A 25757-nucleotide genomic window follows, 5' to 3' on the forward strand; every position below is an offset into this window, starting at 1 on the left:
GTTGTATGGTATGGACAACCAAAGCAAAACGTGGTGTACAACACAAGGAGAGAACTGTGTTCGATATGTACATCATGGTGATGTTCGGTTTCTTCGGTTTAACAAAAAAACAAACCAAATTTATTGTTTAGCCGAGGCAAAGGTTTCTTATTTCGAATGCACTATTTCAATTTCCATTTTCACTAACCGAATTTCTAAAAATCCGAATCGAAATAATTCGGTTAACCGAACGCCTAGACCTATCTACGAGGCGGATACGTGAAAGGCCCACGACGAGAGCAGTACACTTGTGGGCCCCGACGCCAAGCCCTCACGCGCGCGACAGGAGCATGCATGTACCCGACTAGCATGGAGGTGAGGAAGACACTGTTACCCCATGATAGCCACGGTAAGGCACGTCGCCATCACACACCATCTCAGATGACATCACGACACGCCGGAGGGACGACGGAAGATCTCTGACAAACAGGACGGGGCGTCGCCACGTACAACCCTCCGTGTCCCTTGGCTCTGCCTCATGGGTCCCACTAGGCGTCGCTATAGGAAACCTCAGTACCATAGTCGGTAGTCGGTACAGTGACCCGCACACGGGTAGATGGAGTGATCCTCCATACTGAGTGTACGACTACGCACAAACTAGAAGACAACGTCAGGCGGACTACGTTACCATGACTCTCGTAGACGGTAGGAGGCACTCGCCTTCAGATAACAAGTCCCCCGTTGGAGCCTCCTCCTTGAACTATAAAAGGGGACGTCAGGAGCATTCAACCTGAATTCTACACTACCTCATTTCCACACTTGCACCCATTGTAACTCGTTCCTTAGATAATACTACGATTAGCACTAAATTGGACTATGACGATAACCTGAACCAATATAAAGCCCTTGTTCGAATCACTCGATTCACCATTCGGAGTAAAGTCCACGTTAGCCTCTCCACCGAACACAAATTCTACTATATCCCTGGTTTTCGGAACCATGGCAGTAAGAGCATCCCCGATTTATGATATTAGTAAACAAAAAGCATGCTTAAACAATTTTTTAAATGAGGTCTCTAAATATACCAACTTTCTAAGTCTTATTATTTAGTCCTCAAACTTGGAGAGTTGTTTTGTACTCTCAATAGTCTGTTTTTCTCATCAATCATACAATGGAATTAAATGTTTGCCATCAAGTTCGCACCCGTGTGCACGTTTGCACTTGTGTACAAGTGATATACTTTAAATAATTTAAGTTATAGAAATAGTGAATTTACCATTGAGTTAATATAACTTAAAAATATTTGACAATCTAAGAATTGAGAACTGTTGGAGACTATTTTTTTTATTTCCAATATATATTTAGTAATTTGCTGAATCAAAGTTTAGAGAGCATTTTTAAGAAGTAAGGCTGTCTCCAGCAACGTCCCCTAAATTTCGTTCTCTAAAGGAATGTTCTCTCCCCTTTACAGCACTCTCTAAAAGATTTTGTTCTCTATATCTTCTTCATCTCCAGCAACATCCTCTAAATTCGATCCTCTATATCTACAACGTTAACAGAATCCATAAACTACAATATTTGTTCTACCTTTTGCATATAATTTGAATTTGACTTTTACCGTACCTATTTAAAAAAATAATTAACATTGGTCACTATAGCAATTTTGACAACTTACGGTACACGCAAAACATAATTATGTTCGTTTGTACTGATATTAAACTTTCACGCTCCATTTTTTTATTGTTTTTTTACATGTGCCGAGCATCCACAGGAACATAAAAAGTAAAACTTCTCAGAAACAAATCTCCTCGGGATCCGTCTGTGCGGGCGTAGGGAGCGTATAGAGGACGTGGCTCGTCTAGGGGTGAAAACGGACGGATACGGACGGATAGTAGCTCATCCTGTATCCTACCCTAATGTATTTAAAACGGATTCGGGATCGGATACGGATAGTTGGAAACGAGACGGATACGGATACAGGGACCGGATATTTATCCGGGCGGATAAGTGACGGATACGGATATTATTTGATTGGATATCGGATACTTGTCGGATAATGCATTAATTGGTTATCATAAAACATTCTTGTTCGACCACGAAATTGCAAGTAAATTAATACTAATAAACATTTAATAGAAGATAATCTCAAGTTCCCACATAAAAATGGTAAAATGAATTATTGATTATGTTGAAACTTGGATACTTAGAGTGATTTCACGTGTAACTTACGCAATAAATGGAAATAAAATAGAAAAAACGTTGACATCCTGTGGATTTTATGGTCCCATTATTTTTTATGACTATATGTGGCCATATGTTGTACCGTCGTATAATTTCATAGATTTCTGAAGCTATTTGTAAATTATTATATTCTTTCTACATAAAATCATCAAAATATAATTAAAATTCATAAATACACTAGTTTTGACCCAAAATTGCAAAAAACTTACCAAAACAAATAAACATTATATTCAAATAAAACCTCAAGTCGCCACATGAAAATGATAAGTAAAATATTAATTATGTTGAAACGTCGATACATAAACGTGTAACTCACGCAATAAGTTTGAGTGGAATGGAAGAAACACCAACATCTTGTGGATTTTATAATCCAAATATTTTTTAGAACTATATGTGGATATATGTTGTGTCTCCGTAAAAATTCATGATTTTTTAGGCTATTTGGTGTATTATTAATTTTTTGTTGTAGGAAATCATCAAAATACAATTAAATTCATAAAAATATTGTAGTGTCGACCGGAAATTGCGAATAAGTTACCAATATTAATAAATAGTTTATAAAAAGATAATTCTAAGTTCCCACATGGAGATAATCTTAAGTCCCCACATGAAAATGTTAAAGTCTATTATTTTGATATAAATTTAGACATTATTTCAATGATTTTGGCCTAAATATATGTTTAAACAAAAATGTGTTGTACTACGAAGTTATAGATCTCTTCGAGCTCTACAATTTTCATATAAACTTTATCTTCATCCGATTTCATATGTAAAAGTTATGATTTTATAACTATATTATTATGCAGAAAAAGAAAAAACGGGTACCCGAATTCCGGGTACCCGTATCCGACCCGAATATCCGGGTATTTACCGGGTAGTACTCGTTCCGTATCCGACCCGAATCCGAAGCTGTACTATCCGGGTATTACCCGTATCCATCCCGAATATAAAAAATACCCGTATCCGTATCCGAAAAATGGTCCCGAATCAGTAACCGTATCCGGTACCCGTTTCGGGTACCCTACCCGTTTTCACCCCTAGGCTCGTCCGCCACATTTAGCACTTCATCAACGAATACTAAAATTTAGAGTATAATATATCGGACCTTGTTGGAGGTATAAAGGAAGCTGGGACACGGTATACGTAGGGTTCAGTAGGAGTGTAGGACCTTGGTGGAGGAGATGCTCTGACGATGACGATTCAGTGAATTTTGAAAAAATGGGAAAAAAGAGCCCATACAGGCGTTAGCGTTACAGGCCCGTACCGCCCTCCTCTGTAGTCCTTCCCTCCGCCACTCCGCGGCTATGCCCAGCAATTCAAAAGAAACCGAACACCCTTCCGGAAATTCCCTCGGGCAATGGCGTCGGGCTCGTCTCGCCCCCAAATCGACCAGGTAAAACCCTAACCTAGTTCCTCGCCTATTCGCTTCGTCGCCTCCAAGCGCTAATTCTTCCTGCGTTCCGGCTCCATCTCAGTTCTTCCCGGCCAAGAAGCGGAGGCCCTCGTCGCGGAAGGGCGAGTCGCCGCGACCCGGGACGCAGCATGAGAGCCCCGGCGGCGCCAAGGGGTCCCTGGAAGGGTACCTCGTCCGTTCGCCTTGCAACCGTGCCGTGGCAGCGGCATCGGTGGTCCCCGTGGGCTCGCCCAGGGGCGGGGACCCGGGCGCCAGGCGTAGCCTCTCGGCCGCAATGGATGTCGACGTCGGTTCCTCGGCTTCGGTGGCTGCGGCGGCAGGTGACGGGGCAGACTTTGATCTCAGGAGGAGCACGGCGGATTTCTTGTCCCATTCCTGCAGGTGAGCGCGCACAGTGTGAAACATAAGGGGAGTTATAGTATTGGTTCCAATAACTGTTCTTTTGCAAGTTACGGGTCTAATTTTGTTGTTCCAGTGCTATCCTGCCTTTGAGGGGTGACTGTGATTACAGCGAGCAGTGCCAGATGAAGCAGAAGCGGAGTGCGTCCCAGTCATTCTTGGTTCCTTGTGACAACGACTATGTCAAGAAGCAGCGAGTTGCCCATTGTGGTGGCTTTGAAGCTCTAAAGGTTGGATCAAGATACGCTATCCATCCATCCTTAGCATCGTCATATGATAAGTGATTTCATGAGTTTCAACTCTTAGTTTGGTTCTTTGCAGGAGTTAGATGATAATGTAGCTTCCATGAAGCAATGCATCAATCACCATGGTGGCTCAGAGGCTGTGGAGGTTTAGTTATGCCTGAACAAGTCAAACCTGGAACCGTTTCTTTGTTTTCCTCTTTTCCTTTTGAACTTCTCATTATTTCCTTTTCATCAGGAATCTGTTGAGGGGGAACATGTGAGTTGTGTTGGGTTTTCGGCCTTGCAAAGATGTAGCTTTACCCCAAGTACTGCACAGATAAAAGTTGGGTTTTCTCTAGCACCTGTGGAAACCCTAAAGTCTGTATCGAGGAATTCCCTTACTTCACCTGGTGAGGAGTTCTGGAATGCAGCAATTGAACTCGCTGATGGGATATCTGCCCAGGCTGATAAGGTCCGTGGAAGGCCAGAATTTGATGCAGCAGAAGACAAGTCATCTTGTGCAGTAGCAGCATTCTTTAAGACTCTTCCTAGATCAGGAAGGGATGAGCTTGACTGTCAAAACACAGTAGGCAGCAATGATACACATCATATAGAGAAATTGTCAAATAAAGTTGAATCACTGGCAGTAAACTGTCAGCATATAATTAGCTCACCTTTGCCTGTGAAGCAGCTAGATTTCTTTCATGAGGATGATATTAAAGTTTCAGGTTCAAAATTTGAAACAAAAGGCAGCTATGAAACTTGTAATGCACAAGCAGACCGTGTTCCACTGAAAGGCAGTGGCCGCCTAGAAAAGGAAAATCTCATGGACCCTGTGGATGTGTTGAAGAGAAGTGCTATTAATTTGCACACTGATTCTGCAGCCATGAGATGTCAGGGTGTTTTCAAGTCAACAACTGAAGGGAAGGTTCATCCAACTCAAGAGGCTGAAAGAGATTCTAATCTTATTAGGAGAGATCTCAATCAGCCAACCCACAATGAAAATAAATCACTTGCTGCATATTCAAATAATCGCAAGACTTGGATAGATTCCAAGAGTAAAGTTGCTTCTCAGGAAGTGGAAGCTAGCACACCTACTAGCTCCATTCCTCTAAAGGATCACTCAAAGATATCAAGTTGGCTTCCTCCTGACCTTTGTGCTATATACATGAAAAAAGGCATTTCAGAGCTGTACCCTTGGCAGGTTAAGATTCTTTTCCCTAATTATCTATTTAATGAATCTCTGGCAGCTAGCCTTCTTTCGTCTGGCCATTTTTGCCTATGTATTTTTTTTCTCCAGCCATGCAAACTACCACTGCCCTCTCTACTAGTAGGATTACCAATTATTTTTGCTCGTAAGCTAAGCTTCTTTAGTATTTGTATCGTAATAAGTATGTCTTGAAAACTAGTACTTAGTATATCAAGTGCTGAGATGGTTTGTACATGTCCAATAGAGACCTTTTAGAGGCACCAGTGCATATTAGTATTATAAAACATTAAAACGTGATAGTAATGGGAAGAGGTAGGGAAAGGCCAAACTTGATATGGAAAGATGCAATAAAAGGAGACTTAAAATGATGAAATATATCTAAAGATTTAGTCTTCAATATGGTTATGAGTGCATGGAAAACAACTATTCACGTGCCTAACCTTGATTTGTGGCTTGTGTTGGGTTTCAACTCTAGTCTACACTCACTTGCTTGGTACTAAAAGGCTTTGTTGTTATTGTTGATTCATATAAAATGCTAAGTCTTCTCTTGTATTGCTGCCATCACATTCTTTTCACGTTTTTAATGCGTTTTTGCTTCATTTTTCTCGAATATTGTAATGCTCTCCTAGATCTGTCTGAAGGCATGTTTGGTTTGTGCCCCCACTATGCTAAACCAAATTTGGCAACAGAAGAAACCATGACATGGCCTTTAGGCAGGTACAAGATTTGAATTGGATTATTGGAGCCAAATAAATTTACATAAATATCTACCTAACTAAAAGGAACAATGTTTCTTGTCGCCCCTTCCACCCAATGATAGGTGGACCCAAGGTAATCCTGCGTCTCTTATGTCAGGTCAGCACTCTCTCGCTAAGAGCCATTTGTTCATGATTGAATAGCCAAGTGAGATGGCCGCCATCCTCGAGGTCATGTTTTCGGACCTAGGATGTCAGGCCGAATGTGTTCTGGTTCTTGGAGTTGTATTTTGTTTCTTTTAATATAAGCCGTTCGGTTGCATAGGCCAAAAGAGCAGTTTGAGGCCAAATGAAATTTTAGCGGCGAGAGCTGTCTCACTGAGTTGTGAGTTTGAAGCAGTCTTTCCGCATTTGCGCGGGGGGGGGGGGGGGGGGGGGAGGCTTGTCTCGGTTTATCCCTCCCTTAGACCCCACTCATGTGGGAGCCTCCGACATTGGATGTACTCTATTTGTTTTAAATATATGCAGATAAATATTATTTTCTAACAATGGTGCTAATTCATGTATAAAAGTAAGGAGTAAAATGCATCAGGTCCCCGAACTCTCAAAACTAGGATTACGTGTCTTCGAACTTGACGTCTTGGCCGGTCATCCAAAACCAGATTTGCTCAAACTGGATGCCGATGTGGCGTGCCATGTTGGAGTCACTTTGGTCCCCGAACTTGGCATGCTGTATCACTTGGGTCTCAGAACTTGGCATTTTGTGCCACTTGGCTTCCCGAACTTTCTTTAGTACGCTTCAGCGTGGCATGCTACGTTGGCATCGGGTTTGAACAAACTCGGTTTTGGATGGCCGACTAAGTTCGAGGACCCGTTTTGCTGGTTTTGAAAATTCGATGACCCAAGTGACAAATCATGCTAAGTTCGAGGACCACTGATGTATTTTACTCAAAGTTAAGTTTTGGGATGTGTTTATTGGGCTAGGGCATGCTAGTGGGGTTTCTCTCGTTGCAAAACAGGGGCATGTTTGCAAATAGTTCTAAAGGCACCTTGTGTGTGAAATGTGGGTTCTGTGTGCCAATGTCAACAAGTTTTATGGATCTTGATTGTAGATCGAATTGCTAGAAATATAGTAGTTCAAACAGATATTGGAACTGGAGCTACAATTTAGTCATTAATATACTATTACTTCAAGTATGTATGGGTATCAACTATCAAGCATAGGTTGTGTTTGCTTCAGCATCTGAAAAGTGCTTCTGCTCTACTTTATTGTATTACAATTTAACTAGCACCTTGGACTATACTTTTGGCTTCCAACCTTTTACTTCTCCAAATGGTTGGAAACAGAAAGAAATTTTACATGTGTATCCAGGGCATGCTTATCAAGACGTCCATTAAGTGTCACATTAGCGTCGCTTTAGCGCTAAGGCGCACTCACAGGGCAAGGCGTCTAGCTTGCCTTGTGCTGGGGAGTAAGACGTCCGCCGCGGCGTAAGGCGCTGGTGGGGCGTCGGCAGGGCGTTCTCGGAGTGTCGGCGGGGCGACGCTTAGGGGATAGGTAGGGTTTTGAAGGGCGACGGCTGGAAACAGAGAAGAGGGTTTGACCTGTGTCTGTGTGGCAGCTGCAGCTGCTGCCTCCTTCCTCGTCAGCGTGCAGTGCTCCGGCCATCGGAGGTGGGAGACTGCGGTGGAAGAACCGAGGGAGAGAGAGAGAGGAGAGCTGTGGGGGAGGGAGAGAGAGGGGACTGAAGAGAGATGCAGCGTGAGGGAAAAATAGAGGCTGGCGGCTGCTACTAGGTTGCTGGCGGCTGTGACCTAAAACTGTGTTTTGGGCTGAGCTGGGCCGAGTTGGGCTGGACTCACTTGTTGTGAGGTTCTTTCCTTCCTTTTTTTTCTGCTTCTACTAGACTGAAATTGGACATATTAGACCTTATAAAAGTGCTAGCTTGCTTATTAACTTTAAATTAGTGATATATAAATAATGTTTGATCTATTTTTGTTTGATATTTATCTATATAACTAAGGCCTCGCCTCGCCTTACGCTTTATCGCCTAAAAGATAAAAGAGGGTTGGTCGCCTTATGTCGCCTTACCGCCTTAATAACTATGATCAAGGGAGAGAAAGAAAGGGGTAGGCTTCATAGTTGTTTCAACCAAACAATTTATCTTTTTCATAGTGCATAGCTCACATCATCTTTTCCAAAGCTCACAACTCACAACAACTTTTCTATAGCTTAGTTGACCCAAACAAGCCCATAATTGCTTTTTGTTTGGACCTACCAGCTAATTACTCATGTGAGAGCCTCTGACACTAGGTTTGTCCTACTAACTAACTACACAACACATCATAGGTACGTAACCTTTAGCTCTCTAGAAAACTTGGGCAAGTAATTCAGCCACCCTGAAATGGTGCTCTATAAATGTCTCGGCTTGCCAAATTTTGTTTGGGCCAGCCAAAATTTGACCTCCACCTTGGGCTCAACTCTCTGACCATATTGGGCGCTTGGATCATATGGAATGGAACCACTGTAACCGTTGTTTTATTGATTTTTTTCTCGAAAAGCGCAGGAGAACTGCACCCCATTATATTAAGACCGTTGTTTTTATTGATGCTAAGTGTTTCTGAAGCCATGATCGTGGCAGGAGAAGAGCGTCAACTTTGGTCTATGACAGGGGCTAGAGGAATCTCCTGCTTGATTGTCCCCAAGGTTTTGAGTGCTTTTTTAGATGGGACATTCTATGTCTCCTTTTTAATCAGCGTGTTTGTAACTATTAAATGTGGTGTTTGTTGTGTGGGTTGTGGTTCCTAACCGAATTTCTTCTTAATATAATAAAGTGCCATCTCTACTGCATTTTCGAGAACTTTTTTTGACCTCCAAGTGGTTGCCAGATTGTTGGGGCACGACCAAATTTTGATTTTGCATCCTATGAGTCTCATACTAAACGTGTCGTGAATATCCTTGTTTTATCCATGATCATTCATTTATTCATTTGCTTGTGCCTTCTGTGTAGACATGTTTTTTTTGCAGGTATATGTGTGGTTGCACACTCATAAGTTGCAGTTGCTACTACTTTGTTAGTTAGTCTATGGTTTGGCTGCTTTGATTGAACCAAAATAAAATGTTAGTTGCAAACTTTTGTCAACTCAGCTGTGTCTGTCATTTGTTTAGTATTGTCCTCCATTATCATTAAGGATCAGAGACTTTGTAAATGAATTAGTTTTTCATGAATGTTATGATGAAAAATGATATTGTTCTGTTCTTTAAATATATTCTTTGCTCGCAACTTATATTAATTGTCCTTGGGCTATGTTCTCATGTCTATTGCAGGTTGAATGTTTACTTGTAGAAGGTGTCTTGGGCAAAAGGAATCTTGTGTATTGTGCATCCACGAGGTGTTTGCAGATCTTTCATGTCGTTCATACATGGACATACCTACACACTTCACATTCTCAGATGCGTACTTTTTTTTTTCAAATTCCTTTTCTATCTAATCTTATGTGTATATTTTTTGTTGTTAAATTTGCAGTGCTGGTAAAAGTTTTGTTGCTGAAGTTCTGATGTTGAGGCAGATACTGTCAACTGGGAATATGGCAATTCTTGTCCTTCCCTATGTGTCAATATGCGCTGAAAAGGTTTTTGATGATTTATACAGCTTTGGATTGGTCTGAAACATACTTGTGTTTGATTATTTATTTATCTTTTACAGGCTGAACATCTTGAACAACTTCTTGAGCCACTGGGTAGGCATGTCCGTAGCTTCTACGGAAACCAGGGGGGAGGCTCACTTCCTAAAGATACAGCAGTTGCTGTATGTACCATAGAGAAGGCAAACTCTTTGGTAAACAAGTTGTTGGAGGATGGCCGCCTCTCTGAACTTGGTGTAATTGTCATAGATGAACTTCATATGGTAAGCTTGTCTAAAACCGAAGTGCTGCTCAGAACATCCTCTCTTTGCTTTAAACCTTTTGTTGTTGGTACTTTCATGGTTATTTATACCACATCTATTTTGTTATGCAAGTTCATTGCCTTAGGAACTGTCATTTCAGCAATCTAGGTTTGTGACAGCATTGAGAGTACTAACGTAATTTTGTAACATTTCCATTGTTTGTAATCTTTTAATAGCATGCACGAGATAATTGCCATTTAATGAGGATATTTGTTGGCCTGTTGTTAGCTATTAGTGCTCCTTGGCCAGTGTGAATTGTGGAATTGGATTTGTTTTATGAAACAGATGGAGCACTAGAGATCTGGTACTATCTGGAATCTAAAAAGTAGAGCGTGTGCATTTTGTATGACTTTCTTCTTTAATTAATACAATGATACAGAACTCTCCTGCATATTGAAGAAAAAACGATGTACAATTGCATTGCAAGTAGTAGAGGTTTTATCATTGCTAACTAAGAGCACTACAAATTCTTGTATAGGTGGTGTATGTGGTATTGGTGTACTGCATATATCAATCAGAACTTCAAATATGATTTTTCCTCTCCCCCTTCTCTCCGCCTGGGCCGTTAGGGAGTGAATTCAGTCCAACGCCTAGGGGCTATGGCCACCAATCTAGTCCAAGTGATGTACCTTTCCCTACTGCATCATTGTTTAGTTTTTTAGGTGTCCTTTTTTGTTCAAGGTTTGGGATGGTTAGTCATCAACTTATCACCCATCCTATCTAATCAAGTAATCTTGTGTGTTACTTTACCTGTTACCCGAGTTTCCATATTGTTAGGTTATAATCATTAAGAGCAATTTGTAAATAAGAAAGGTTTGTCATTATGGACAATTGCCAGTAAACAAGAAACAACAAGGAGAAGTACCATTGGTCCTGGCGCTGAATGAATTCTGGCAGCATACTTATCAAATGCAAATCATATAGGAAGATTTGACTTTCCTTAGGGCTCCCCTCATATATTTGTAATATTAGGCCCAGGACCAATAGTCTCCCAGCTCGCCATTCGGCTAAAGCACTATGGCAGTATTACTATTTAGCAACCCCTACCAAAGGAAGCATATAGCTTGCATCTTTACCTGTCTTTGTTTACCTTTCCATGCCCTTGAGGGTTCTTTCAATCTTTCTTCCTGTATCCTTTGACTTAGTTTGTTGAACATGATGTGATATATAGTTGAAACTTGTTAAGTTCTCCAATTATGCAATTAAATTAACAGGTTGGTGACCAACATAGAGGATATCTTTTAGAGCTGATGTTGACAAAGCTTCGATATGCTGCTGGTGAAGGGACTTTACAGTCATGTAGCGGAGAAGTTTCAAGTTCTAGCAGTGGGAAGATTGCAAGTCATGGGTTGCAGATAATTGGTATGAGTGCTACTATGCCCAACATCGCTGCGGTGGCTGATTGGCTTCAAGTAAGATATTTAATTCTCCTAGTTTTATGTACTTAATGAAGGGATGTTTTACTAGTGTGAGAAACAACATTACTAACCCACAGAAGTTCAACTTAGCATTGTCGTTCATTTATCATATTAGAAAGTTCAAAGGCATTTGATAAATATGTGAGCAATTGAACTTCCTAATTCCACTTGTATTTTCTTTCATCAACTTTTTAAGGTTTTTTTGCTGTCTTTCTTCAAACCTATAGCCTAACATGATATCTTCATCAATATTATCTGATCGTATGATCGAGGCTAGTCGTATGACCACCGATCATATGACTAATCACTATTAGTCATCGATTAGTTGGTCTAGCCAGCTAGTCGAACATTTAGTTGTCCATGTGCCTAGATGACCTAATCGACCATGTCGAGTTAGTATCCATCGCTAGTCTCCTTCGCGTCGCCCCACATGGGCAACACGGGCGGAACCAACCCTAGCAACACACCTTCTTTCTCACCTGATTCTCCTCACCGTCACTAGAGCGCGACTTCACAAGGAAGGCAATGGCATGTCATTCTCCTCTGCCTCGTGCTCATCGACTCTATCAAGCTCTTCTACCATGGTTTGAGAAGGTGCTCCTCCCAGTGGCCAATCTCTAGATTCTAGATCCACCGATCTCTAGGCCAGACCTGCGCTGGTTGGGCCTATGGTGGCCACACAGTGGCAGTGCAGTTGTCCCCTCTCCTCTCACAACTCTTCGTTCGTCTTTGGTGGGTGATGCCTAGATCCATCGTCACTGTAGCCGGATCAGGCATCTCCCGTGACAACGGATCTGCGGAGGGCGACAACCCTTGTGGTCCCAACTTCATTTTCAAGCATGTTCGGGTGCTTCTCAGCTCTAGCACTCGGTCAACTTTGGCTTGGCATTGGCATGTGGCGCAAATGCAATAGCAACTGCGTTGCTAGCTTGCATGGCCACCAAGGATGGGTGCTCTTAGTGAGGCAAACAAGTGCCAAACCTGCAACCATGACATAGGAGATGGTGGGCTTGCTCAGGCTTGCGTTGGTGTTTGTTGGTACCTCAAGACTGGGGTACCCACTCCTACTGGATCAAGGCGGGACCCCTGTGGCTATCCCTAGTCGCATAGCCACAGGTGGTCCGCCCTGGCTCAGAATATAGGTTCGTCCGACGAGGCCGCTGGCCTCAGGTGGGGGCCAGCTTCCATGTTGGGCTCTTCAGATCCCTAGCAGCGGGGCTCCGAAGCCGCCACATGCTCCAAGTATGGGGACTCCCTACAGCTTTGCCTAGGGGCCTGACCCCCTCTGGGTGGTCCCGGACACCTGCGTATGCTACTTGAACCTCCGACTTAAAGAGGTCCGGTATTGCCACGTGTTTAGGCCCGTGCCAGAGGGTCCCGGACTCCTCTGAGTACCTTCCGAACCCCCAACTAGTGGTGCTCCGGATCTGCCACGTCTACAGACACTCCTGGCTGATTGCTCCCTGCTCGGGTAAAGATCCGGTGCTGCCACATGTCTTATGGCATGTGACATAAGCCGTCGGGAAGAGCCTGGCGTAAGCCTCTGGCAAGGGGAAGGGCCACCTGTGTTCAAGGCGGGCAGAGTGTGCGACTGTTCACACAAGTAATAGATGGCGCGTACCCCGCATTAAATGTAGGTGGCGTGCGCAACCTGCAAGGCCTGCCCGCGTCAGAATCGCGTTACCAAGGCAAGCCCATTGCGTAGCTTGGACGCCCTTCATTATGACTTCTATTCCTCGCGTGTTATTGAGGCATGAGGGAACATGCGGAGGGGACAGGATGACACTGTCCTTATTCTCCCTACGCTCACCTACGCCGCAACCTACGTCGTAGCCTTTGCCCACACGTCGTAGCCCCTCCTCATCTTAGGATTAGGGCGGGTGTTATCTGTCACCTGTCTGGAGTTTACCTCTGACCGTGTTGATGTTTGTGTGGTTCGTCTCTAGGTGGTCTTTATAGGGCACGACAACCATGGTTGGCTACAACGAGCCTTGTTTGTGGGCGTAGCTTTTCACCTGCAATGGCTCTGAACTAGCTCGAGAGTTGCATGCGGTGGTGGACGACAAGCAACTTCACCAGGACTACATGAGTAACTATGTTGACTACACATGTTGGTGTGAGGAGAGATCTTGGTGCAAGATTTGGTTAGTATTATCTTGAGTCGATGATGATAACACCTTTGGGGGGGAGTGCCATTCCCTTTTTTGGAAGCGTCGATGAGGTGCCGTCTCTCCTTACCCCACGATTTGTTTTGAAGAAGCTCTGCCTAGGGTCCCTAGGCTGGTGATGGCGGCGCCCAACGTCGTATCCTGCCTGAGGGCATCACCTTGATCCCGTACTACCATGGTTGTTGGTCCGCATGGGACATTTGCTGCTTGTTTGTAAGCCTCAGGTTTTGATGAGTTCGCTACTTGCTTAAAGCATGTCTTTTGCTCTCCTAGGGTAGATCAATAGGTGAAGTCAGAGCTGCTTTTGTGGGGTGCAACAAAGCTTGGCAATGATGACACATTATGTTCACTTCCTTCGAAAGCCGGGTCTTGTTGTGAGTAGGTGGTGGTGTGTTAGGGCTTTGGCTGATGTTCGTTGTGGGAAATCAGATCTACGTATCACTTTTGTGGGATAAGCTCGACAACGATGACGTGTGGTGTGCTCTGTTGGTTGTTTTTGTGTATGTGGGTTGCTTAGGATTAGTCGTATGGGTTGTTGTGTTTAGGTATTGGCCGGTTTTCCTTTGATAAACTGTGTGATGTGGTGTTTTATCCCTGGGTTTCCTTATAACCTAGGTCAATTCTATTTCTTAATTGAAACTTCCTAGTTCCTACTGCGTTAAAAAATGACCTGATCAACCATGTATATAAATAAATTTGATATAAATTGGTGAATGGGAGAGGCAAGCAACCAAGCACATTAGTAACATTTCCACCTTCCTCTCCGGCGCGGACGTCGCCCACCTCTACGCGTCCAGCATCGCCGCCGCCGCTACTACGGCTCCCAAGGCGTTCAACGTGACCACCGCCGCTGCTGCAGCCACTGCGGCTGGACTCCTACCCCCAACCTCTATAGCAGCCTCGACCTCCCTGGCTACCTGACCTCCACGGCCGCCTTCAGTGCCGCCTCGACATTCGGGACTCTCCCCGACCGACTTCTCCCGGCAGCCGCCCCTCGGTTTCACCGCCCGCCTGTCGTCGATGTCACTTGGGCTCCACCACGTGCCGTCGCGCCGTCCAACGACTCCGCCTTGGTCGCTGCCATCGCCACCATCCAGGCCGCCGTGGCCGCCTCACAGGAGCGGCAACGCGTCGCATTACTCCCTCTGGAGCAGGAATGGGCCATGGGTTAGGCCCTGACCACTCAGCTGGCCACGACTCAGCGTCTGCTTCTCGGTCGTGGCACCCCGCCACCACCGGTAGTGCTTGCGGCTCCCCTGGTGGTCCCGGAGCCTCCTCATGGCTCTGGGCTTGACGTCGACACTATCGCCGCCCTCCACTCCTAGGCCGCTGGAGTTCACAACATACAGTCCCTCGTGTTGGACCCGACGTCCTCCCACTAACCTCACTGGCGCGCTCAGGTGGTCCTCACCCTTCGACGTTTGCCCTCACTGACCACTTCCTCGACGACCTCGTTGCCTCGCTGTCCCCCTCCTGGGTCTAGATGGACAACGTGGTCCTATCGTGGCTCAACGACACCATCACCGTTGAGCTGCAGGACATCGTCTGTGATCAGACAGACACTGCGCGCCAGGCATGGCTTGCTCTCGAGGGCCAGTTCCCCAGGAACCAGGAGGCTCGGGTGCTCCACCTCGACGTCCAGTTCCATCTGTTTTCTCAGGGGACCTCTCTGTGGGAGAGTACTGCCGCCAGATGAAGGGCATGGCGAACTCTCTCCGCGACCTCGGTGAGCCTGTCGCCGACAACACCAAGGTGCTGAACCTTCTACGTGGCCTCAGCCCCCGCTACGGCCACCTGAAGGCTTTCATCAAGAGGACCGTGCCTTTTCCCACCTTTCATGCTGTGCCGAACGAGCTTCTCCTCGAGGGCCCCGCCGATCACATCTACGCCGCACGAAGCACATGCAACATCAGCGCACGGAGCACATGGAGATCGATCTGCACTTTGTCCGTGAGCGGGTCACCGCCGGTGACGTTCGGGTTCTCAGCGTCCCCACCAAGCTGCAGTTCGCCGACATCTTCACCAAGGGGCTGCCGTCGAGTGTCTTCGCCGACTTCCGATCTAGTCTCAACATCTGTACAAGATAGAGACTGCGGGGGGGGGGGGGGGGTGTTAGAGTACTGTTAGGGTTTCGGGGCTTGTCCCTGTGTAATTACTTGCATACCCTCAGTGTAATGGGCTTGGCCCAATTACTCAGCATATATATATATATATATATATATATATATATATATATATATATATATATATATATATATATATATATATATATGGTAGAAACACCTCGGCTGCGCAGATTATAGGAGTGAGTATCAAGTTGGCTGGACGAGCGGGAGCGAAGGGGCGCCGTGCTGCCGCTCGGCTGGGAACTTAGGTGGGGTGCGGAACATAGGTGAGGCAGGGAACAATCACTTAGATTGATCAATGCTTGCCAATTGATTACAGACGCCTGGACTTTATAGTCCAACTCTAAACAGACTCCTTAATCTTAGGAACTCTAACAGACTCTCCTTAAAAAGCAGACTCCTTAATATTAGGATCTCTAAACAGATTCTCCTTATCTAAGGATCCTCCTAATCCTTATCTATATGTCCCTCTATAATGGGCCGACTAGAGGGCTGTTTAGGCCTCCTACTATAAACCATAACATTTCTCCCTCCCTCGACGAACAGCTCGTCCTCGAGCTGAAACTGCGGATATGAAGCCTTGAACTGTTGTAGAGGTTCCCATGTTGCATCTACTGACTGAGTACCATTCCAGTGCACCAACACCTGCCATTGTCCGTGCTGCATCCTTGCTCTTATTATCTTCTCTGGCGATGGCAGAAGCCGGCCATTTTGCATAGGTGGGAGGTCTGGGGGCAGGACAGGAGGGGTACCCCAGAAAGGCTTAAGGAGTCCCACGTGAAAGACATCATGAATTCGTGCCCCTTCTGGTAACTCCAGACGATATGCTACTGCGCCCACGCGCTCAAGAATACGAAATGGTCCCGCATATCGCGGTCCCAATTTCCCTTTGGGTCGTTCGACCAGTGACTGAGCTTGTCGATTGAGGAGACGGAGCCAGACCCAGTCATCCACATCGAACTCGAGATCCCGGTGTCGGCCATCATAAAACTTTTTGGCATGCTCTTGAGCTTGCAGCAGCCTATCTCTGACTTCCCCTAGAAATATATCTCTTTCCCGTAGCATATCATCCACAACTTGAGTGTCTGCTGTCCCCTGCTTATATGGAATGAGAGGTGGTGGATCCCTGCCATATACTACACGAAAAGGAGTTGTCTTCAATGCTGAGTGGTATGATGTATTGTAACAGTATTCCGCCCATGCAAGCCAGTCCACCCAAGCTCTTGGCCTGTCTCCCGTGATGCACCTCAAATACATGGCAATAGTTTTGTTGACTGCTTCCGACTGACTATCAGTTTGGGGGTGAAAAGCAGTACTCATTCTTAACTTGACACCTGTTAGCTTGAACAGATCCCTCCAGATATGTCAGGTGAAAACTGGATCTCTATCGCTGACTATGGAACTTGGGAACCCATGCAGCCGCACTATGTCAATAAAAAATGCTCGTGCCACAGTCGCAGCTGTGTAAGGATGACTGAGGGCAATAAAGTGGGCATATTTAGAGAACCGATCAACCACTGTTAATATGACAGACTTACCATGGACCTTTGGTAAACCCTCAATGAAATCCATTGAGATGTCTGTCCATATTTGTATTGGGACTTCCAGCGGTTGGAGGAGCCCTGCGGGATGCAGCGACTCTGTTTTGTTCCTCTGACAGATTGCACATGATTTGACCCAATCCTGTACCAGTGTCCTATCCTTGTGAATGAAGAAATCAGCTCTTAATCGATGCAGCGTCTTTTGTACTCCACCATGTCCTGCTGAGTGTGCGGCCTCCAGTATTGAGGGAATGAGTTTGGATGATGTTGGGATAAACACCCTGCGGCCGTGCAGTATCAAGCCTTCCCGTATCTGCCATGGGGCCTCTAGGGATCCCTCTGTAATCTGAGCCTGGAGGAGTTTCCACTCATCATTATTAGCACATTCTGCCTGCAATTCTTGGTACAGCTGGAATGTTGGGGTTGATATGGTATGGACTGAACTTTCAGTTGTGTCCCTGCGAGATAAAGAATCAGCCACTGTGTTGAGTCGTCCTGCCCGATATTCCACTGTAAAGTCAAAGCCAAACAACTTACTAATCCACTGATGTTGTGGTACCGTGGATAGTCGTTGATCTAGTATGAACTTGAGACTGAAATGGTCAGTTCGTACCACAAATCGTCTGCCCCATAAATAAGGACGCCAGTGACGTATTGCCTGTACCAACCCAATGAGCTCGCGCTCATATGCTGCCAATTTTATGTGTCGGGCTGCAAATGGCCGGCTAAAAAAAGCTATTGGGCCGTGATCTTGGTGTAGGACAGCACCAAACCCCGAGCCCGAGGCATCACAATCCACAGTGAAAGTCCGTTCAAAGTCAGGAAGCTGCAGGACTGGTGCTGATGAGAGTGCCCGTTTGAGCGCTTGGAAGGCGGAGTCGGCTTCTGGAGACCACTGAAAGCCTTCTTTCTTTAGGAGTTTGGTTAACGGTGCAGCGATTACCCCAAATTCCTTGATAAATTTCCGGTAGTAGCCTGCCAATCCCAGAAATCCCCGCAGTCCTCGTGGTGCCTTTGGGATCGGCCAAGAAGTAACTGCTTCCACCTTGCTGCTGTCCATAGCCACTCCTTTAGCTGAGATGATGTGCCCTAAATAAGCAACGGATGTCGCGCCGAATTCGCATTTGGACTGTTTGACAAACAAATTGTTGGTCAGCAGGGTCTGTAGGACAGCCTTGACCTGTATGAGGTGGTCTGACCATGTGGCACTATAGATGAGGATGTCATCAAAGAATACTAGGACAAACCGGCGAAAGAACTGACCCAGTACTTCATTCATCAACGCCTGAAATGTCGCTGGGGCATTTGAGAGACCAAATGGCATAACCAAAAACTCAAAGTGCCCATGGTGTGTCCTGAAGGCTGTTTTGTGTACGTCTTCTGGATGAACACGGACTTGATGGTAGCCGGATCGGAGGTCCAATTTAGTGAAGAAATGTGCCCCTTGCAGTTCATCTAGCAGCTCATCAACCACGGGTATAGGGAATTTGTCTTTGACTGTTTTCTCATTCAGTGCTCTATAATCAATGCAGAAGCGCCATGATTTGTCCCTCTTTTTCACTAGGAGTACTGGAGTTGAAAAAGCTGATGTGCTGTAGCGGATAATCCCCTGTTGTAACATGGCTGTGCATTGTGCCTCCAATTCATCCTTTTGAAGCTGTGGGTACCTATATGGCCTAATTGCAACGGGTGCTGTTCCTGGCAAAAGGTGGATCCTGTGATCACACCTTCTTGCTGGAGGAAGGTCACTGGGCGTAGCAAACACCTTCTGAAATTGCAGGAGCAGACGATCCATCATCGGTTTGGTGGTTGTGATATCTGTGCTAATTGTTCTCACTGCTGGGTACACATTAATGGCCTTTCGATCTGATCCCAGTCCTTTCCACACAATCCGTTGTCCCCTTCTCCAGAAAGCTAGGCACATGTTCTCGAGGTCCCAAAGTGTTGGCCCCAAAGTGCGCAAAAATTTGACCCCGAGAATGATGTCGAAAGAATCAATTGGGATGGCGTAAGCATCCATCAGAAAGTCTTCCTGGCCGATAGTCAAGCTGATGCTGTTGGAGAGCTTACAACACATGATTTTATCCCCATTAGCCACAGATGCCTGGAGGGCTGGGCTTGGCTGGTAGTCCAGTTTCAGAGCGCGTGCCGTGTCTTGGTTGATGAAGTTGTGAGTAGATCCTGTGTCCAACAGGGCTGTAAGAGCTTTCCCCATGATATGTACTTCCAGCTGCAAGGTACTCTCAGAATGGATACCCGTGAGGGCATGTAAGGAGATCACTGGTGTTGGGTCCCCTGGCACTGAATCGGCCTCTATAGATTCATCTTCCTCATAGTCCGTGACCTCAAGATAGAACAATTTAGGGCAGCGATGTCCACGGACATACTGTTCATCACAATTATAACAAAGTCCCTGGCGACGCCGCTTAGCCATCTCGGCAGGCGTCAACTTCTTGAATGTTCGCTGCTGTCCTGTACTGGGAGCTGCAGGAATCGCTGGTTGAGGTGCCGGTACTGGTACAGACGGGCGCTGGGGTTGACGCATGGTCTTGTTGGTGGTTGATGTCGGCTGGTGATCGAGCACTTGTGACCTCCGTTCATATGCGCGCGCCAAACTCAAGCGTGATTGATATCCCGTGGTGCCATGAGTTCCACGTCGATCTTGATACGCTCCGGAAGTCCAGCTGTAAACAGATGTACCTTCTGCTCCTGTGACAGTGGAGCTGTTTGGGCTAGCAGGTTCCAAAACCTCTCCTGGTAGTCATCCACTGTCGTGCGGAATGGAAGGCGTGCCAGTTCGCCGAGAGGATTGCTGCGTAATGGGGGCCCAAAGCGGAGTTGGCAATGCTGCTTGAAGAGTTCCCATGACATGGAAGGTTCGTCGCGCTGCAGCTGGGTGTACCACGTCCGGGCAATTCCTGTCATGTGATAGGATGCGAGCCAGACTTTCTCATCCTCCAGCGTGCGCTGACCTTCAAAGAATTGTTCGCATCGATTGAGCCACTGGAGGGGGTCTTCCTTGCCGTCAAATAGGGCAAATTCGAGGCGATGGAAGCGAGGAACTCCTGCAGTAGGAGTATGGGGAATGGTGTTGAGAGATGGCAGTGTAGGTGGTGGATAATGTGGGATGGGCGAAGGGGAATGTGGCAATGGTAGAAGATGGATTGGGAGCTGGGTGGTGGTGGGTGGTGGCACATCATCAGTTGGCGTCGTGGTGGGGGGTATGCCTCCATACCCGGGCAAGCCATAGGGGCAGCTTGCTGGAAGGGACAGCGCCGCTGATGCAGGCGGAGTCTCCACTGCTGCAATGCGTGAGGACATGGAGGACATCTGCGTTGCGAAGGCCCCTAGTTGGCGCTGGACTTCGGCAAGGGCGGTGGTGATCGCTGCCAACTCCGACGCCTGGGTGGCGGACGCTACACTGTCGTCGGTGTTGGATCCTGGCATCTCCGATACCAAATTGGTAGAAACACCTCGGCTGCGCAGATTATAGGAGTGAGTATCAAGTTGGCTGGACGAGCGGGAGCGAAGGGGCGCCGTGCTGCCGCTCGGCTGGGAACTTAGGTGGGGTGCGGAACACAGGTGAGGCAGGGAACAATCACTTAGATTGATCAATGCTTGCCAATTGATTACAGACGCCTGGACTTTATAGTCCAACTCTAAACAGACTCCTTAATCTTAGGAACTCTAACAGACTCTCCTTAAAAAACAGACTCCGTAATATTAGGATCTCTAAACAGATTCTCCTTATCTAAGGATCCTCCTAATCCTTATCTATATGTCCCTCTATAATGGGCCGACTAGAGGGCTGTTTAGGCCTCCTACTATAAACCATAACTATATATATATATATATATATATATATATATATATATATATATATATATATATATATATATATATATATATATATATATATATATATATATATATATATATATATATATATATATATGCACTCCCAACTCGGTTAGGGTTTCATTCTCCAACAGTTTTGTTCATTATGAGCACATTTTTTGTCGACTTGATTTGTTAATAGTAAGTTATTCTGTGAAGGTGCTAACTTTTGATCTGTTTGGGTAATATGAATGATTTATAGTTGAATACCTATTATAATTGACGCTATGTAATCTTAGGCTGCTCTTTATCAAACTGACTTTCGACCAGTTCCACTGGAGGAATTCATAAAAGTTGGTAATCAAATATTTGATAAAGACATGAACGTTGTTCGTGTCCTTCCCAAAGTAGCTGACCATGGTGGCAAGGATCCAGATCATATTGTTGAATTGTGTAATGAGGTAAATCTGTTATTTACATTGCAGGTCTTAGTTTTTCTCTGTTAAACACTACAATTTTGAAGCAAATTGAATATTGTACTTGTATTTGTTCCAGGTTGTTCTTCAGGGCCATTCTGTGCTTTTGTTTTGCTCCAGTCGTAAAGGCTGCGAATCAACTGCAAGGCATGTTGCCAAGTTCTTGAAACTACCCTCTGTTGGAACAACTGATGTTAGTTCGGAGTTTTCAGATGCTGCAGCTGCTATTGAGGCCTTGAGGAGGTGCCCTGCTGGATTGGATCCAATATTGGGAGAAACCCTTCCTTTTGGTGTTGCATATCATCATGCTGGTCTTACGGTATGGAAGCTATCTTCTATCTTCATAAGATACACAAAATATCAAATATATATATATATATATATTTATTTATTTATTTGAAATTTGCACTGCTAAATATCTGCTAAGTGGTGAGAGTGGTCTCACTAAGCTACCAGGTCGCGGGTTCAAAGCAACCCCTTCACATTTGCGGGGGAAGGGTTGCCTTAGTTTTATCCCTTCCCTAGAACTTACTCACATGGCCTCCGTCACTGGGTCTGACCTTTACACTGCTAAATTTGATAAAGTGATGCCATTTTTACCTAACCACAGCTGGGCAAAGGGTGGTAGGAACTGATCTGCCATTACCTGTTCTGATTGATCCAATGAGCGTCATCGCCTTCTGTTCTGTGGCAGGTCGAGGAGAGGGAGATTGTGGAATCATGCTACCGTAAAGGCCTTGTCCGTGTTCTGACTGCCACTTCAACTTTAGCTGCTGGTGTTAACTTGCCTGCTAGACGGGTTATATTCAGGCAGCCCAAGATAGGTCGTGATTTTATTGATGGGACTCGCTATAGACAGATGGCTGGTCGTGCTGGTCGAACTGGAATAGACACAAAAGGAGAAAGTGTAAGCTACAATATCTTTGTTCCACTTTATTCTATTAGAGAATGGTTCTGACATTTCACTAGTTCTGTTTTAATTGTGTTTTTAACTTTAGCCTACCCCAACTGCTTGGGAGAAAAGGGCTTTGTTGTTGTTGTCTAATAATCTGACATTTGAAATGCATGCAGATACTTGTATGCAGGCCTGAAGAGGTCAAGAGAGTTACAGGTATTATTAGAAGCAATTGCCCTCCCTTGGAGTCCTGCCTCTCAGAAGATAAAAATGGAATGACTCATGCAATTATGGAGGTTGTTGCTGGTGGGATTGTTCAAACTGCAAATGATATTCATCGTTATGTGCGGTGTACGCTGCTTAATTCCACAAGACCTTTTGATGATGTCGTGAAGTCAGCTCAAGACTCCCTTCGTTGGTTATGCCATAAAAGCTTTCTTGAGTGGAACCATGAGACCAAGATATACTCCGCTACTCCCCTTGGTAGAGCTGCTTTTGGAAGTTCACTCAACCCTGAGGAATCATTGGTAGCATACTTGTCTTTTGCTCCTTCATTATTTTATTGCATTGAGAAAGGGCCTCTAGCTGAGTTGGTTAGGTGGTCTGAGTAGCACTCCTTAGGTTCTAGGTTTGACTTCCCGTGGGAGCGAATTTCAGCCTGTGGTTACCCCCCCTTTGTCTGTCCCACACCAAAGCACAGGTCTAATGTCCTGTCTAGATCGTAGTCGTTTCTCAAATGGGCTACGGTGCCGCTGTGTATGGGTGGGGTAGGGGTTCGGGGGTTTTCTCGACCTGCGTGAGAAGGTCTTCTTAATATAATACCCGAGGGCTGTCTTATCCCCCGCAGGTCGAGTTTTTTTTTATTTTATTGCATTGTTTAATCTTGCATTTTTCTGTTTCTGCACTAGGTTGTTCTTGATGATCTTTCGAGGGCAAGAGAAGGCTTTGTTCTGGCATCTGATTTACATTTAGTTTACTTGGTCACACCCATAAATGTAGACCTTGAACCTGATTGGGAATTATATTACGAGAAATTCATGCAACTTTCTTCTCTTGAGCAGGTATGCAAGTCTTCTTTTGTCCTATTGCACTTGAAAGTTCATTTATCAAACTGTAAATAGAATATCCAGAAATTCGAGTTCTATCTGTACTCATTAGAAAATAGTTGAAAGTGAATTCCGAAAACATGATTTTAGTTGCTGTTGAACTAAATGTGTGAAGCAAAAGTGAATTCAGAAAATGCAAATCAAATTTGTTACGGTTATAATAGTCATAATATTAGTGTAATCTTCTAGTCTAGGGTTTCCCTCATGTTTCTCATGTACTCTTATAGTGCTTATTCATCCAATTCAGTGCTTGTTAATGGAATGTGTGAAGTCTATTTCGGTATTTTTACATAACCATGAATCAGACTAAAACATGCATATGTTTATTGAACTCCTTCGCACTGTACTTGGTTGCAGTTTACTACATAAGTTATTTGACCTGGTTCATAAGATTTTTTTAGGAGTTGTCAGTTCTTATTAGTTTTTTGTAATTCCCATGTTTTCTTTGGCCCAACGAGAAACAGAACAACTGACATGATACCATGTTTTCTGCAGAACATTAATCTTTTATCAGTGGTATTATCATTAGTGCCAAAATGTTTATAACTGTATGCCATGTCTACCCTACTAAGGCCTAAGACTGTGTCCAACACTGTTTTGCACTGTTCGCAGAGTGGAGCCAAATGTGTTCGCTTGGCTTTAATCCGTACCGGCTTCTATTGTTTCTACAGTATTTTTGTCTGTATAGATTGCAGCTACAGCAGTCCAAACAGTTGGCTTTAATCTGCAGTAGCTACAGACCCTTTTGGACTTGCGCACTGCTCATGCGAAAAGTGGATGCGTTACTGTTCATGTCGGGTCCTGGGTTTGTTAAGACAGACATTAGATTAGATCGGGTTGACTTGTTGGCTATTTCTTTAACTCTAGAAAATAGTTAAGGATCAAATCTACACATCTCTATTGGGATTGTATCTACTTTGAATTAAGTAAGAAATAGATAGTTCAACAGTTCCTATCTGGCTATCTACCTCCTTAACACTGGCTTTCTCGCATGGCCAACATGAAGTATGCCTGTGACACCGTATCTTTCTGCCATATTGGTTGAGAAATCAAACCATTACTTAAATTATCAACTTCAGTTCAGTTCATAGAACACATAATTTCACTAATTTTTTTTAATTTCTGTTTGTTTTGTTGGTACAATGCAGTCAGTAGGCAATCGGGTTGGAGTAATTGAACCCTTCTTGATGCACATGGCTCATGGGGCGTCGATACCTTTTCGTGCAAGGCCTGAGAGAAACACCGGGTTAAGTAACAAGTCTGCACAAGCTGCTGGAAATACTCTTGTTAGTGAGCACACAATCAGAGTGTCTAAGCGCTTTTATGTGGCTTTAATGTTATCGAGGCTTGCTCAGGTATAATCTAAGAACTACTTAGACATTGCATGTTAGTTCTATGTCAATGCATAGTGCTCAAGATCGCTAGAAAGCCAAAGTTGTGAAATGTAAAAAATAGTTCAATAGAGATTAGAGAATGAAGGTTGAAATGTTCTCTCATTATATATGGCTAATTAAAATATTAGCTCATGTCTTATATTTTTGTAGAATACACAAGAGAGCTATGTATCATTTCATTGAGAAGGGTATAAATAAATAAGTTACAACACACCCACCACGCTCACACATATACACATACAAACTTGTACTGGAAACAATTCACAACACACCCAACATGCCTTTTGCATCAGAACAAGACCCTTGGGTGGGCATTTGGGGAACTAAAAATTTGTGGGTACTAGAAATTGCTACCCAATTTCGAGTTTCGACCTCGAAAAAGCATTAGCCAAAATTTTAGATACTTGATAATTTGAGTTCCAGTTTTACTTGGTGTACCTGATAATTCCAGTAGCATTTTAAAGTAAGAAACAAAAGTCCATCAAATCATTTAATATCAATTAACAAGAAATCAATTATCAAGATAGTACAAATCTACATTGAGCCATACCAAATAATAGATTTACACTATACTGAACCACTCCATATCTTCATATTAGAAAATAGAAGAACAAATTTTTTGAGATATTTTGCGTAATTCGGGTATAAATTTACCCAAACTACCTGAATGGAATTCAGTTTTCTATA

The 25757-nt window shown here is 44.6% G+C and overlaps 1 protein-coding gene across 2 annotated transcripts in view; it reads left to right on the forward strand.

Moving 5' to 3' along the window:
- The first annotated feature begins 3386 nt into the window (after positions 1-3386).
- Positions 3387-25757, forward strand: part of LOC103640932 (helicase and polymerase-containing protein TEBICHI) — a 46406-nt gene continuing 24035 nt past the window's right edge. Inside the window, exons 1-15 of one of the 2 annotated variants that reach the window (XM_008664377.4) lie at positions 3387-3613; positions 3696-4015; positions 4110-4263; positions 4355-4423; positions 4514-5461; positions 9491-9555; positions 9690-9795; positions 9870-10070; positions 11324-11521; positions 21499-21660; positions 21755-21994; positions 22370-22582; positions 22747-23097; positions 23479-23631; positions 24825-25031. In XM_008664377.4, the coding sequence (XP_008662599.2) occupies positions 3578-3613; positions 3696-4015; positions 4110-4263; positions 4355-4423; positions 4514-5461; positions 9491-9555; positions 9690-9795; positions 9870-10070; positions 11324-11521; positions 21499-21660; positions 21755-21994; positions 22370-22582; positions 22747-23097; positions 23479-23631; positions 24825-25031 (3423 nt within the window). In that variant the 5' untranslated portion in view covers positions 3387-3577. The remainder of the gene's footprint in view (positions 3614-3695; positions 4016-4109; positions 4264-4354; positions 4424-4513; positions 5462-9490; positions 9556-9689; positions 9796-9869; positions 10071-11323; positions 11522-21498; positions 21661-21754; positions 21995-22369; positions 22583-22746; positions 23098-23478; positions 23632-24824; positions 25032-25757) is intronic. The other variant, XM_020545688.2, reaches the window with a different exon arrangement.

This window comes from Zea mays, chromosome 10 (assembly GCF_902167145.1).
Source record: "Zea mays cultivar B73 chromosome 10, Zm-B73-REFERENCE-NAM-5.0, whole genome shotgun sequence".
In the NCBI taxonomy this organism is placed as follows: Eukaryota; Viridiplantae; Streptophyta; class Magnoliopsida; order Poales; family Poaceae; genus Zea; species Zea mays.